This window comes from Calidris pugnax, unplaced genomic scaffold (genome assembly GCF_001431845.1).
Source record: "Calidris pugnax isolate Ruff unplaced genomic scaffold, ASM143184v1 scaffold247, whole genome shotgun sequence".
In the NCBI taxonomy this organism is placed as follows: Eukaryota; Metazoa; Chordata; class Aves; order Charadriiformes; family Scolopacidae; genus Calidris; species Calidris pugnax.
In genome coordinates this window covers 1324119-1340165 of record NW_015090980.1, presented here as the reverse complement: position 1 = coordinate 1340165, position 16047 = coordinate 1324119, and the positions used below count along the sequence as shown (strand labels likewise).

General features: G+C 43.2%; 1 protein-coding gene across 1 annotated transcript in view; it reads right to left on the bottom strand.

The window, feature by feature from the left end:
- Window positions 1-1549: 1549 nt before the first annotated feature.
- The window catches only part of MAPKAPK3 (mitogen-activated protein kinase-activated protein kinase 3), a 54124-nt gene continuing 39626 nt past the window's right edge, over window positions 1550-16047 (bottom strand). The window contains exons 4-11 of the mRNA XM_014953504.1: window positions 13631-13710; window positions 11767-11893; window positions 10181-10256; window positions 9881-10005; window positions 7699-7784; window positions 4916-4996; window positions 2282-3435; window positions 1550-1849 (exon numbers count right to left, since the gene is read on the bottom strand). Of these exons, the coding sequence (XP_014808990.1) occupies window positions 3277-3435; window positions 4916-4996; window positions 7699-7784; window positions 9881-10005; window positions 10181-10256; window positions 11767-11893; window positions 13631-13710 (734 nt within the window). The 3' untranslated portion in view covers window positions 1550-1849; window positions 2282-3276. The remainder of the gene's footprint in view (window positions 1850-2281; window positions 3436-4915; window positions 4997-7698; window positions 7785-9880; window positions 10006-10180; window positions 10257-11766; window positions 11894-13630; window positions 13711-16047) is intronic.

The window sequence follows — 16047 nt, the reverse complement described above, 5'->3', positions numbered from 1 at the left end:
CACTAGCACACACCAAAGCTCTTTATAATGTGTGTGAATGCAGCTAGAAGGCGGGCCCTTCACATCACGGAGCTGGCAGCCAGAGAGGAGAGATCTTCTGCAAAACGTACACAGGAATCTCATCCCGGGCTCCCACAGGGCACAGCACCACGTGCCAGCAACGGGCAGCGCTCCCCGCAGCCTCTGGCAAGAACAGGAACCTGACACAGACCCTGAGATCACGTAGGTTTTAGTTCTAACCGATGCCAGCTCCTGGAATTGTGGGAGCTTTCGGGAAAGCCCAGTGACCTTGATGCTGCTGGGGATGCTGGGGATGCTGGGCTGCACGGCGGCGCGGCGGGCAGGAGGTGGCGCAGAGAGCGGTAGGTATGTGCCCACAGGGACACTGCTGGGGGGGTGGCTGCACCCCAGCGAGGGGTGACAACAACCACGGTCCCCAAACCTGCTCCCCGGCGGATTCTCACAGCTCGGGCTGATTCAGATGGAGCTAAAACACGTCTCCAGGGCTCTCATCCCCTGCTCCCGCCGCGACGCAGAAGGCAGCTGTGTGAGAAGCAGGGCAGCAGCGCGAGGCTCCGGGCGTTGCACGTCAGCTGCTTCCTGCCTCCCTGGGAGCTGCCTCCTTCCTTCTGTAAAATAACCACAAACAGGTCTGTACAATACTTGCACACGCTTCCATGTCTGCCATTTTCAGGCTCTCCTCAGGTTCCAACCGGGAATCCAGTATTCCTGGATGTTGTCACTGCGGGGTAGAACGCAAGAACCGTTAGTCCAAACTAAAGGAGATGGTATTGTCCTACTATTCAGGGCCTAAAAGCTGAGGGTGCTGTGCCCAACGCATCAGTTCATCACACCAGTTTCCAAATTGCAGCCCCCCCATGGAAAACTACTCAGGAACAGATCCGTGTCTTCAGGCTCCAGACTGAACTGACACGCAAGAAGGCACCAGCTGGAAACTGAGAGCTCCAGCCCAAACTCTGGGCAAGAGAGAAGCAAAACTGTGGGTTGCACCAGTTCCAGTACCCCCCTGCCCCAGGCAGCCAGGATGTAACCACATTATACACAGGTTGCCCTGTTAACTGGGATAGTGGGAGCAGGTACCACCCTGACGGGGCACAGAGGTGGGAAGGTAGGTGGGATGGACATATAACACCCGCAAAAATATTTGGATAAAGGGACAGAAACCTGGATTTGGCTCTAATCCCAACTGTTGGACCCAGAGCACATCACAACTCCCCATTCGTTGTATTACCATTTATAGGTAGTGAATAATATTTGCATAATTCATAGGAGTAATATGATAAAATAAATAGATATACATACTACAATCATAGAGATACGAGATAATTTCAAAATACATCTTTGCAGAGACTGATATTTAAAACCAAACCTTTGTAATCTTAAAAATTGCCCAAAGTTGGGTAGCCTTTGAATGTGGACATCATTGTACACTTTCCTTCTCCCTTTTCCCCATCCCCTTCAACACGGATGCACCTCGCAAAGCAATTCAAACTCTGCACCATCTCAACAAAAGCAGGGATGCCAGGAGGAAGGAATGTCGTAACACGATTTATTAAAAGCAGTTCATAAAACCCTAGGACCAGTTCACAAAGAAGAATGGAGGTCTCTCATCCAACACTGTGAAGATGGGATCAGGGCTCCCCAGACAAGGTCCAAAGCCTCGAGCTGATCTCTGTTGGACGGAACAAGGTCTATGTGACAGTCAGATTTGATGATTCAGATCCTCTCTGAAGCCTTGTTTTCCTTTTTGTCTTTTAACATCCTTCCGAGCCCACGGACACACCAGTACTCTGTGCACCCACCACAAAGTAGTTTTTTGCCTGCATCACTGGAAGCACATAATTTTCATCCTAGACTCTGATAATACTTTAACAAATATTTGCTTCACCTCAACTTAAAAAAAAAACCCAACCAAACCCAAAATACAGTGAGAGGAAATCTTTTGATCACAAAGTAGAACAAATTAGTAAACCGAGGCTAAAATCCCATAGAACAAGAATTAGAATAGGAAAAAAACAATGGGTGAATATACTTGTAGGTAATCTCCCTTAGGTGGCAAAAATCTTTGCATCCAGAAACACTGACAAAACCCTGCAAATAAAGGAGCATCCTCCCCGTCCTGACCCAACAGAAACACTGACAAAACCCTGCAAATAAAGCAGCATCCTCCCCATCCCGACCCCAGGAAACAAACCAACCCCAGCACCCCAAAATTTGCTATGATCAGCGCATCTTAGGCACCAGATCTGGAGATAATTACCAGAAGGGATGTTGGCAGACATCAGGGTCCATTCAGACAATACGCATTTATCACTTCTTCCTGAATTTCAGAAGTCTCTCTTCTAGAGCAGGCTCTTGTACACAACTGCATGTCCAGCTGTACACCCTAGAAGTCATGGATCCAAGAGGAACAGCAATATTCTCTGTGGGATACTTTCAACTAATTAAATCCTTATTAAAACTCGTCACATAAAATACTACTTAAATTAAAAACATTGCAAGAGAGGGATCTGACAGTGGCATAGACATGATGTAATGGTTACAGTTTAGAAAACTTACATGTTATTAAATGAGAATCTATAACAAACTCAAATCTTCACATGAGACTACATGAAGACTTTAATGGAAATGCGTGGATGCTTTTTTTTCTCTAACAGGAATAACTGTGTACTGTTTAGGTGACATTCTGTAACTACAGGAGGTAAGTTTGGAAATATTGATTATTACCAATTCTAACATGAAATGCTGTCCAGATGTATCTGTAATAGAACGGCACCTGTGCTACTCACATAAAGAGCAGTGACATTTTTCTCCTTTCTCAGTACTCATGATTGAGCTACTAAAACACTACCAACAGAACATTTGGCATTTTTTCTACTCCCAAGTTTAAAACGGTGGCAAAAGCTACTCCTGCAGATGGCTGTTAAAGCCTGAGTGCATTAGTATGCTGAGACGGCCTCCTGTTCCCTCCTCTCGTCCCATACACTTAAGGCCAAAACAAAAACCCGTAACATTTCTGGTATTACTGTACCTTCCCCAGCAATATGCAACAGAATCATGTCATACACATTAACCTTTAAAAGCAAAGCCTCGATTCAAGTTACAAAAATGTAATCTTTCACACTGCTCCCTCTTTGTGGGACAGGTTCTTCACAGTCTCACTGCCTTTGTGGTACGGACTGAGTTGAGCGCACTGATTTTTAAATTGTTCCTTTTAATTTTTACCCTCCACCCACAGGTCCTTGGCTTCTCTTCTCATTGGTTATTGCACCCCGGGGCTGCAGAAGAGGTGCCTGCCTGCTTCTGCTTCTTACGGCGTTTGTTCAGGAGGCGGTTGTTGGACGTTTTCAAGTCTTTGATTTTCACCTGATCATAGTCCACCCTCATGGTCGCCAAAGCGCTGGTCATCTCCTCCTGAAACCAGGGAAGGAATTTATTGAAAAGGCTGAGGCAGAGAGTGCAGCCACCCCCCAAAACTGCCAAGAGACGAAGGTACAAAAAGGAACCCTCTGTTGTAACATGGCCAGAAACAGCTGAGCCCTTTCTGCTGCACTGGACTATGACTAAAGGCTTCGTTCTACTCATGGACTCATTCAGGAGGAACTATTCCCAGAGTGTTTCATACGTGAGCACGTAGGACCACACTCTGCTGACCTAAATTCCACCATGTCCCTAACTCCCAGCATTTCTTACTGGCTGGACCTGGGTCTTCACCAGTTACTGAGCCTGGGCTTCTTACCCCAGAGTCAGGGTGCTGCTTCCCCTGCTCTGGTACCAAACGAGGTCAGCAGGAACCAGAACAGAGAGTCCACACAGAGTTGTTTAGAAGCATGTGCTTCAAACTCACACACTTCCTTAGTTTGAATTAATGTTTAAGTGCAGGAAAATTTTAGACTTTTGAATAAGGCTTTTAGCAAAAAATCTGCTGAAGTAAATGAATGTCTACGCATTTAGTTCAGGAAAGGAAAAACAATTAAATATTATGGGAATGCTGGTGGCCCAAGGGACCTATAAAAAGTAAAAGTATAAGAATTTCTCAGAAACGTGGAAATGACGAATGGCAAGTGAAACTATCTGTTTGATCTCTGACTCGAGAGGCAAATGCTGGCTTGGTCCTGTGACATTTTAACATTACGTAGTTCAACGGCTGAGACATCACTCATTTATATAAAATCAGTAACCAGTAAAATGCACTATAGGAACATTGCAATTATCAAAATGGCAAGCATTGTAAGTGTAAAAAATTCAGAATTAATTGTAAAAGCATGCCAACCTGATAAAGGCCAGCAGGAAAGAGTTAAAGCTTGCAAACAACTTTTAGTCTGCCCTATAGTTTTTCTGTGCAGGAAGCATTCAACTGTCATCAGTACAAACAGTAGGTGAGGTACCTGGTTAGATTAAGGGAAAGACAGATATATTTTTATCTCCCCTGGCCAAATGTCAAAACAAGACAAGGCTGAGCTTATTTAATGTTGTTTTACAGTACAAGAACAGAGTAGAAAACTGGAATGCAGCTCATTCCTCCCACCCCGTCCCTCTGCATTTTCATCATATTCTTCACTTCACTATAATGAACTTCAAGCTCCCTCAGTGCTGTCCCTTCTGCTCTGTGGTTACATACAGCGGCTCAGCAGGCAGCATCATTGAGAACTTTGAGCATAAACATCTACTTTGTTGGTATTTGGCTACTGGACAAAGCTCAAATAGCATTCTTCCTTTTTAAGTGGTTATCATATACACTGCTCTAACAAGGACTGCTTATGTTTCCCTTGTTTAACACGGTTGTATTCAAAACAGACATGATCTCCAAGGAAATAAGCACAGGCAGAGAAGCCAGCCCATCTCACCCCTTATCAGACTTGAGTTCAAGAAATCAGAACTGTGATTGACTCACTTTAACTTCATCCCAGTGGTCTTTATCCTCTTGCAGGACCCGTGCAGTATGGAGAGGAGTTGGTGGCACTGCCATCGATCTCTGAGAAAGGGGAAAAATACCAAAAGAAATGTTCTGCAAAATCACATTCGTGAAGTGACTGCTTGCTCTTCTTCTATGTGTACGGAGGGCATAAAAATTTATCTAATGTCCTTCAGTGGCCTTCATTATTCATGCTTTCAATTACTCCATAAGCTAATCCATGTATGATGTAGGAAAGAACTGTAGTTGCCACATGACACTATTTTTAAAGAACAAAAGGAGAGAGAAATCAGTGCTGAGTTGGTTTTACTCTGCTCTTTTCCAGTCCAGCCAATGTCCCTGTACTGGATAATTTTTTATGTACATTTTAGATTTTTTCTGTCGTTTCACTATTCATTAGTCAATGTTTTAAAGTGGTTAATTTGACCTTTATCTTCTAGAATTTGTCATAGGAGAAATCTTCTTGTACATATACATTAACTGAGATTACCAGTTTATCAGATCATCAGTGTGCCCCAAAGAGGAAATTATACTATTATTCAGAGGAAGGCACAGTTCAGAAGACAGAGAATCGCTTGAAATGCTCTTCCACATAAAATTGAGATCTACGCTCACCTGCCATGAAAGATCAGTAGACACTTTAAATTAGAATAAGGTACAATTCCTAAAGCATGAGGCACAGTTCCCTAGCTAAATTCAGCAAGAATCATAGTAGTTCTTGCCAGTCCATAACCCAAACTATAAATTCATATTCTACCTCCCTTATGCTTTCTATGCAAACTTGCTGTCCACTGCTGTGCTGTCTTACACCAGATGCAGCTGCACGTCAACAAAGTCATTATGTATATGTCATTGCCAAAGAAGCATTACATTGTAAGCAGGGCGGATACTCCACCGCGCTGACAGCACCACTGCAGTGGTTACAGAAGTGCAAGCAGAAATCATGACTCCTGCTTCCTCTGGAAAAGAACTGTAGCTGGCCAGGGTATAGTTTTATGAAGTACAGCTGGAGGAGGGAAATGGAAAACCCTCAGACTGGTTTTAATGGTGTCCCTGAGCAGGTGTTGAAGTTGCCCTCCTATCCGCTATGAGCTACTTCTTGTTAAATAAATCTTATCTACAAACTAAGTAGAGGATTATGTGCTCCACTTAAACTGAAAATTTTTGCATAGTCCACACTAATACTTCTGCCATCCATGTAATAAAAAAAAAAACAGAGAGAAAAAAAAAAAAAAAGAGAGGAGAGACAAGCACCCTCCTCTGCTGCTTGTGCAAGGCATCTCCCCACACATGTTCCCACTTGGGGATTTAGGAAAAGGAAGAACACAGACATTCACTATGCTGGTCTTTCCCTACCTCTGCCTCATGGGAACAATAGGTTCAGCAGGAAAAAAAAAAAAAAAAAAAGCCAATCTGCAGCTCCAAGAGCTTTCTCCCAGGAATTCTAGCACGGCTCTTTGGTGCAGCAGAGTCTATAGACCTTGTCTCTAATCTCCTCCTCATTAATTGGTTCTATGTGTATTTCAAGTAACATGTGTCGCTGTAGGTGGTAGCTTCCTTAGCTATTAGGCACTTATTCTGTGAAATTCATCGCCTGCTGACTTCTGAAACACCTCCTTCTTGGGTCTTCAAACACTTAAAGCTGGAGGTATTTATTCTGAACAGTGATTACATTTTTATTTGGTCAAAAAAGACCTAGAAACGTTGTCTAGGTTCTGTTCTAGTTCTGCAGAGTCTTTGTAACCTTAATTTCTCAGCTTTCACAACTCTAAATGGAGACATCTATCTACTTCATAAGGAAGTTAAACAGCTACACTTCTATATGCTTCTAGGGGCTTTCAGATCTTCAAACAGGCACTATCGAAACAGTGACTATTAGTCACACCTCTGTTCCTGCCCCTTCCTCTGGGGATGAGCACAGACAGGTGAAGCGTTACTGGAGAAAAAGGCACTGCACAGTACCAGGGATTCTGTTCCTGGCTGCTGAGTTTTTGGGCAGTAAGAACAAGACTGTTGTCTTTTGTGCACAAATGGAGGAAGTATAATCTATTAAGTGACATCTACCGAGCAGAGATGATATCCTGAAGCTCAGCCTGATAATTCCTGGGATTCTTGTCTCTTGTTTGAAATAACTAATATTGTATTATTAGAGTGGTTTTTTTTCTTTTTTCTCCAAAAAATATTTTTTAAGGAAAAGTAAATTCAACCAAGTCATCGAATGAAACCTGAACTGGGACCATTAATAGCCCTGTGTGGCACCCTACCCAGCAGCCTCTCACAGGGCACCAAGCCCAGACCCTTGCTCCTCCCCCACCCATTTCCAAACTCTGCCAAGGACGAGAATTCCCACTAAGCACAGAAGTGTGTTCACACTAACACAGCTATGCACAATGCTGCCTCAGGCCACTAATAATAGCTCTCTCTAAATCCTGCACCGATGAAGTAAGTACATAGAGTTTATTTTTATATTTTTAAAGAGAGTAACACATGCATATGCTGCAGAGTCAACAGTGACTGCCTGCTCACAGGAGGTATAGATACATTCGGCTTTTGCTTCCAAGGATGCTACTGTGGGTGTCTCTCTTTGTGTGTCCTCTGGTAACACCAAGAAGAACTGTGGTTCTACAGGCAGAGGACCCTCTGTGGAGGGCACAGTAGGTTAATTAAGTTATTAAGTTATCATTCTTTTGCTGTGCTATGTGGAGCTACATGTAAGTTCTGCACGTAAGAATTCATCTTGTGAAAAGAGATATGAAACTTACATTAATCCAAGGGTGATTCATAAACTGAGAAACTGTCATCCTCTCCGTTGGGTCCGTCTTCAGTAAATGGCGAATCAGTTGTTTGGCTGAAAAACAGGACCAATGCGGCACGTTGGAGTTTACTACTGTGTTCCCAAATAACCTTAAGAACACAAAGACCTGCTGAATGAAAAAGGATAATTTTGCAGAACTCAAAACACCTACCTACTGCTGGTATCATGTTAAGAAGCCATGTATGGTGTGGTAGGTTAAAGAGGCAGAACGTGAAAAAATCCAAAACGAGAGGTAGGAAGGAAAAATAAAGGGTTATGGAGTCCAGCTATGGAATCACCAAACTCCATCACTAAACCAACTGCTTTGAGAGCAAGAACTTGAGAAAAAGAGAAACACAGGAAAAAAAGCTGCCAAGCCACCTGTCTGAGCGATGGCGACAAGCTTGGCATTATAAGCTGAATGAATGCATAAGCTGATGTTTTGAGAAATGATAGAAGACAAAAACTAGCACAGGCTGCAGAAAAAAAAAAGGACAATAAACTTTTCTTTGACAACTGAGAGGCCACTAAAATGCCACAAAGTCAAAGAAATAGATTGCACAAACAGGCTTTGCAGCAGCTTTCTGTGAACCTGGTATCTGCCAAAGCAAGAGCACTAAGTAACTGACATATGAGATGATGAGAGTCCAGACAAGAGTTTCATTAATGAGGGCAGACAGACTGGAAACACTGCATCCAAGGGACATTTATTTAGAAAGGGACATTATTATTTAGAAAGACTTAGACATAACTTCCTTGGGGGAACCTAGGAAAACTTCTTCATGAGAGTTCTCTTTTAAAAACACCGAATGCAAGATGACTAAATGCTTGTAAGAAGCTGTCAGAGGTATGAGTTGAGACTTGAGTTTGTTGAGAGATGCTGCAAAGGAGTTTTACAGCAGAGATTAACTGGACTCTATAATGGGTAAGGAAACAAAGGAAACAAAAGGAGGGGACCACAAACAGAGCCCATTAAGATGATTACAGGACTCTGGAGGGGAATTTAGAGGACGTCTCCATAGATGATGCAATGATGGAATGATTAGACAAAGAAAACTATGACAAGAACGGCACAAAGGAGGGCAAGAAGAAGCAGTCTGCTAAGGGTGCCCCATCAGCCTAAAAGAATACACACAGACTACCTGATTTTAATAGGTTCAAAGGTAGAGGGCACCTATCTTCATTCAGGCAAGCACACAGAAACCCTACAAACTTTCCAAGTGCATGTTCTCTGACCAAGCAGCCCATGCATTTTAATAACTTCTGTAATACGAACAAGACCCAAAGCAGAGAAAATATTAAGCCAGAAACCCATAAGTAGAACATCCTCCTTATTAATGTTTAGTAGTCTATGCTGCACACACAGCCATGAGTTCCAACGAGGGGTTAAAATGCCACAGATCACAGTACTATGCAATGATAATTTGTTATTGCTAAAGAGCAGAGAGTAACAGGATGCAGGCAGCAGCAGTATGAAGTTAGAGAAAAAAAAAAAAAAAAAAGATGTGCCCAGAGGTTGCTGACCTTCCTCTCTAATATGATGGGCAGGTGAGACTTCCAGATTATAAGACTTTCAGAATCAGAGGGAATAAAAGCCATGCACTCTCAGGACACCGGTTTGAGCCCATCCAGGTCACAGCTGAACAGCAGCAGCTTTTGGTCAACGACTTATACAAAATAAATCATTGACCTTGGTTTAAGTGGTGGCCGGCAAGTTCCTACATCACAAAAAGCTAGCATGAAAACTTGCCATCCTTGCTGGCTCTGTCACCAAGGAGGGCAAAGACTGAATGAGTTCTTAAGACAGTTTGCCTTTCTTCCAACTCAGCTTGCATTGCAGCTGTCCTGGAAGTCTCCTTTCTCAGGATTAAAGACTTTTGTTTCCTGTGAGTTTAATCTCGGCATTCACCAGCCCGAGCTGGAATTTGAAAGAAAGTTTGGAGTAGTCATTTACTTTCTAGAGTACTTCGGTTGCTGGCTAGTGTCTGAGTTCCCAGTCATTCTCTGTATCACCTTACAAAAAATTAATTTAAATTCTAAAAGAAAGGGAAACAAAACATAAGACAGGGTTTTAGAAATAGTCTCTTATAAGCACTCCACCACTGCACAACACCATGCACATACTCATCAGGAGCAGTGAGCATTGTTACCTTCCTCTGAGACTTCAGCCCACTCTGGATTGGGAAACCCATATTGCCCCATCCGAATTCTTCTCTTCATCCCTGGAGAAATGGCTTGACCAGTGTTTGAGTAGAACGGAGGGAACCCACACAGGCTGTAAGAGTGAACAAAAGAATTCTTATAACTATGAAAGTCCTTTCATCTCAAAGTCCCACACAAGCTTACAGTCTTCTGAAGGTTATATGATCCTAGTGACTAATTACTTGTAAGCATAGATTTAACAAGATGCGTCCTTTTTCTGTTCCTCAAGCCTCTTCCCAACTACTTACAGAATGTATGTGATGACACCCAACGACCACATGTCACATGATTTGTCATACTTCTCAGGACCAAGGACTTCTGGGGCTGAAGAAGATAAACAGAAATTAACAGAGTACCAGATATTTCCTTTCAGCTCCATCACCTTATAAGTTCCAGCACACTTCAACAACAAGTATCAGAGGCATGAAAAAAATGCAACTCACTGCAGGAACTAGGTAGTGTTTTCTATTGACAAGTTCCTCAACACATCTAATGTAGCTTTAAAAAGGAGAAACAGAGCTGGCAAAATGCCCTACTTCTCACCTTAGTGTCTCTCTGCTCCAGAGTGTACTAAGATTACAGAAAAGCAGAAGGAGCTATAGCTAAATGTGTGCAGGGAAACACTGCACGGGAAGAGGCAGGAGCATATGTTCCAGGAATCAGAATAGAAAGGACCTCCTTGGGGTGTGATAAAATCCTGAAGGATACCTAGGTGGAGTGTGGTTACCTGCAGCAACTACAGAGCACTGTCGTTTCCCTTGGCCTCCAGAGCATTGTATTTTTTCAGTAAGTAACAAAATTATAGAGAGACACATTCAGAGGGAACCTTTTCCCCCCCTGGGGCAGGTGAACTGGCAGGGAGCTTGATTTTGTAAGGAAAATGATCCTCTAAACACACAAGCAATCATACTGGTTTACACAAAAGTGTCGAGAAGGGAAATGTCAGCTTGTTTATATACAAATACAAGGGCATAAAAACATATATGTGTCAAGTCCTTAACATTTTATCACTAATCCCAGCTTACAAAAATATAGAAGAAAGCACCAGACAAAAAATTTTGCTATTGTTATTATCTACTAACAATAAATAACAATATCTTCCAATAAAAAACCCCAAAACTATAAAAACCTACATCTTAGAAGAGAACTAATTCTTTCAAAAAATGAAGCCCTTTTTCTTCCACAGAAATTCCAGGCACAGACTGCCTCAGTCATACCATATGGTGAATGACTATTAACTCAAAGACCAAAAGGGATGTACTCTAAAATGAGTGCATAAAGGACAGTCTACTGTGGCGTTCATTACACACTGCTGTCTTTGGACAAAATGCAGGCAAAAATTCAGCTGTGATTAAGTCACATTGGTCTTTTATTACTAATTCCTCCATTTGCCAGCTTTAAGAAGCTTTACAGCTGAGGCAATACTCTCTCTCTTCTCTCTCATTGCATTAGTTAAGCTAAGGGAAGTTTTGCAAGGAAACACCCAAATAATCATGAAGCTGAGTTCACATTATGGCTTTTATTGCATCGTTCAGAGGAAACATCAGGATTACTTCAAGTGTAATCAGAAGCAATATGTTCTCTCTCCTTGATCCTCATTTGCATCCCCTGTTAAAGCTGTTTCCCCTGCAACCAAGGAAGACAGCGGGAGCACTGAACTGTACTGGAATCAGACTAGCTTTGGGCTGGATCCCAGTTTGAATTTTGCAGGTTACCTCTTTGCATTTACATCCACGATAGAACATTTCCCATCCATCCCTACAACCCACAGGCCCCCTGTAAGGGGAGGAATGACAGACTGAGACACAAAAGAAATGCATCTTGGATAACTTACCCACGTAATAAGGAGTGTAGCAGGGGGTCTGCAGCGCGTTTTGTACAGTGGTTTCTTTGGCAAAGCCGAAGTCTGTGAGTTTGAGTACAGTGTCCTTCTCTTTAGACGTGTAAAGCAAGTTTTCAGGCTGAAAGGCCACCAAGAGAAAGGATAAACTGGACAATGAAGACATGTCTCCAATGAACGGAAAACTCAAACCATTCCCACTTGTCCAGATCACCACCAGCATCTGGGTGTTCTTACTTCTCTCACATCCCCACCACACCAGGCAGAAAGCTCCTTCCCAACATGTAGCATTTTTACTTAGACTAAGGATTAACACCTTCTCAACAGGGTATTTAGGAGAGCAAATCACAAGACTCTCATCAGGTCCAATGGGTGGCAAGTCTGGCCTCTTCAGCCTCTCTCTAGTTCACTGCACTGACCAGGATTGCTCTGCACTCTGTACCACACTCGAGCAGCTGAGGTGGAAGACCAGAGAAGTCATCAGCTGAACTCTCTATGAGCAACTGACATACCTCCATCAGAATTAACTGATACAAACATAGACCCCTTCCTGCTCCCCGAAACTCGAGTTAATTCCACTCTTGCTCCACACTCCATAAAGGCTCTCCAAAACCAGAAGTGGCACAGAGGGAAGTACAAGCTCTTGTGCAGAACAGGGACATCAGGACACCTCCAGAATCTGCAATTGTTTGAACTTGTTTTCCAGTTTCTCAGTCATAAGGAAACTATACCCTGTCACGCTAGTGTTTAGGGACATACAGAAGAAGAAAGGGGTTGAAAAAACCAAGGATTTAGGATCCATTAAGCTATTTGAACCATTTCTACGTTAGTTCACTGAGTGTGTGTAGGTGGTATTTGGGGCTAAGTGCTTCAGTTTCTGTGCTGGTGACAGAGAATGGTACATTGCTCCACAAAAGTGAACAAATTTTCTATCTCTGAACTGTTAAGCCACTCTCCAGTTCCTACCTAAAGAACCCTCAAACATACCCCTCAGTGACACTAAGCAATGGCAGTTCTCCCTCCAGCTCAACACACAGAAGCATCTGTAGAACATTCAAAAACTCAGAAGTGTGGAATAAATCAGATGTCTCTGTCTATCGTTACGTGACCTGCTCTGCAGCACGTTCCCTCACACCGCTGTATCCCTGTGTCAGAAACACCTGGTGTGGCTTTGTTGTCTCTGCTAACACTGCGCGCTTTACAGAGTGGAAACAAAACACAACACTACAACCCCCATCAAGTCTCTACAACAACATCTGGGTACAAACTTTAGCTCATAAACCACACTGTTCCACACGGTAGTAACTGAGATTTCCCCAAATATTCCCCATTTCCCCAAATCTTTACATATACAATTAAAGTTGGCTGGATGCATGGAATTGGTATTATTCCTCCCATATACACGGTTTCTCCTGTTTTTCAAGGGAGTTTTGGTGTTTGTTTGGTTTTTTTGTTTGTTTGTTCTGGGTTGGTTTTTTTTAGGCATGTATGATTCTGAAAACAACTAATAATTGGCAAAGACTGTATGTAGAGGTATAGCATCTAGTGTAAGTTCACTTCGGGCAGTGTTATATTCTCGTTAATTAACTGGATTGCAAGTTGGTAGTACCTCTTTAATTAACCATCTGACCAGATTCTTCTGCATTCCAGACACAATTGGAAGGAATTAACACACACAAATATTCTGACCTTTGACTAGTTGCAAACTAGTTGTGAACAGATCCCTTCTCACACTGGCAGAGGAACAGAAACACTTTGATGCTCTGATTGTACTCCTCGTTCTATTTAAACCACCTCTGCCCATTTATTTTTCTGCCTCCTGCTCTTTTCTCCCTGCCCACACACCTTCAGGCCTCACCTTGACATCTCTATGGGCAATGTTCATTGAATGCAGATACTGGATGGCTGTTCCGATGTCTCTCATTATTTCAGAGGCCTCTATAAATACAATTTTAGAGAAAGGTCACATTAACATTCCCACTGTAACTCAGGGACATGCTTGGGAATGCTTATGACTTACAAACAGCTTGCTGGAATATAGGGCTAGCGTCAAGGCTAGAAAACCTAAAATTAGCCCTAACAGCTGTGTTTTGGTTTTGCAGGCAACCATACCCCCCAACTCCCCGGCTGCTCAGCCCTCCTCCTGAGCAGGCACTGCAACCCAACGGCTGAGACTCCAGATTTTTATGAGCTTGTAAATTTGTGCTTTAATTTGCTCACCAGAAAAGCAGTAAGAGCAGAGCAGGTACACAAGCAACATGCAAGGCTGTGGAGAAAGGAGCCCCAAGCAGGACATATCTCTGAATGTCCAGGACATGTCCTTGGTTGTCTGAAACAGAAGTTTAATTTTCAGCTTCTAGTTCAGGGGTAATAGGAGGATCTGAATGATTTTCTAAAAATAGAGCAACGTAACAATATAGTAATTTTAGGAGAGGTTGCATCTCCGTTCCACAACTGTCTTCAGAAGTTTTTCCTCAGGAGAAACAAAATCAAGGGCTCCATTCTGCAAAGCCCAAACTGCCACCTTTGAAATAATATGTTTCTAAAATTTAACATAACCTCAGTGGGAAATGCTAGTGGTCGGTGAGCTGCCTCGCAACAGCAGTCCTCCTGAAGCCTGGAAGAGCTCAGCTACAGAGGGAGAGGTTTCAGAGCAGGGGGGAGAGACATTCCCATTGTACCAAGTGAGCATTGTATTGCACCTCCACTGAGAGGGAAACAGAATCAGCAACTTCAACCTGATCCTCTGTTTTCTGCAAAGGTAGAAACCTCGCTGCAGTAGTGAGAGAGAAGGTAGAAAGTCTTGTACTGTAACCTGGGATCCTTTTTCACATGGCTTGAGATTGAAAATACACCATCTCAGGCAAGGGCAATCCCAAGGCAGAAACACTCGTTTTCTTCAGGGAAAACCATACACAACCTCCTCCTTCCTGGCTCCTAATGGGAAGTTGTGGCTGATACACAAACAGCCAAGTGAACCTGGGGAATCCAGTGGAAACAGGCTCATTTATCTCAGGAAAGAATGAAGGTGGGTTTTATGTTTAACACTCCCACGTGATTTTTGTATTTAGAATGTTATACAATGGTATTTAAAGTAGAAAAAAATCATGTCCTTAGCAGACTGGAGTTGATAATGATCATGGAACCAGCTTCCCTCTTGGAATCTTGCATTTTAGAGAGGAACAAATAAAGTTCCTGAAAATGCTTGTTTTTCCTATATGAGTTTCATGCTACTTTGTCTCGCTTTCAGCTGGGATGGGGTTGATTTTCTTGCTAGCAGCTGGTATTGTGCTGTGTTTTGGATTTAAGATGAGAATAGCGTTGGTAGCACACTATTGGTTTTGGCTGTCACTAAGCAAACGAGGCCTTTTCTGCTCCTCACGCTGCCCCACTACCAAATAGGCTGGGAGTGCACAAAAAGTTGTGAGGAGACACAGCAGGGGCAGCTGGACCAACTGACCAAAGGGATTTTCCATAACATCTGATGTCACACTCAGCATATAAAGGTGGGGGAAGAAGGAGGAAAGGGGGGACATTTGGAGTTATGGTGTCTTCTCAAGTAACTGTTATGTTAGTGCTGTGTTTTGGATTTAAGATGAGAATAGCGTTGGTAGCACACTATTGGTTTTGGCTGTCACTAAGCAAACGAGGCCTTTTCTGCTCCTCACGCTGCCCCACTACCAAATAGGCTGGGAGTGCACAAAAAGTTGTGAGGAGACACAGCAGGGGCAGCTGGACCAACTGACCAAAGGGATCTTCCATAACATCTGATGTCCCGCTCAGCATATAAAGGTGGGGCAAGAAGGAGGAAAGGGGGGACATTTGGAGTTATGGTGTCTTCTCAAGTACCTGTTATGTTTGATGGAGCCCGGCTTTCCTGGGGATGGCTGGACACCTGCCTGCCGATGGGAAGCAGTGAATGAGTTCCTTCTTTGGGTTTGCTTGCATGCACAGCGTTTGCTCTGCCTATTAAACCGCCGTTATCTCAACCCACCAGTTTTTTCTTGCTTTTACTCTTCCAGTTCTCTCCCCCATCCCAACCGAGAGGAGTGAGTGAGCAGCTGCATGGTGCTAATTGCTGGCTGGGGTTAAACCACAACATGCTTCAGCGATTCACCTCAGGTGAGGAAACACAGGATCAGACAAAGCCTGGCCTCTATACCAGATCTGCAAAACCATCACAGTCATTTACAAGCTCAGGTGTAAATTTTACGTCTCCTAATCATTTTGTTGCAGTGTCGGTTACAAACACTAAGGTTTTTACTCCTGAGCAAC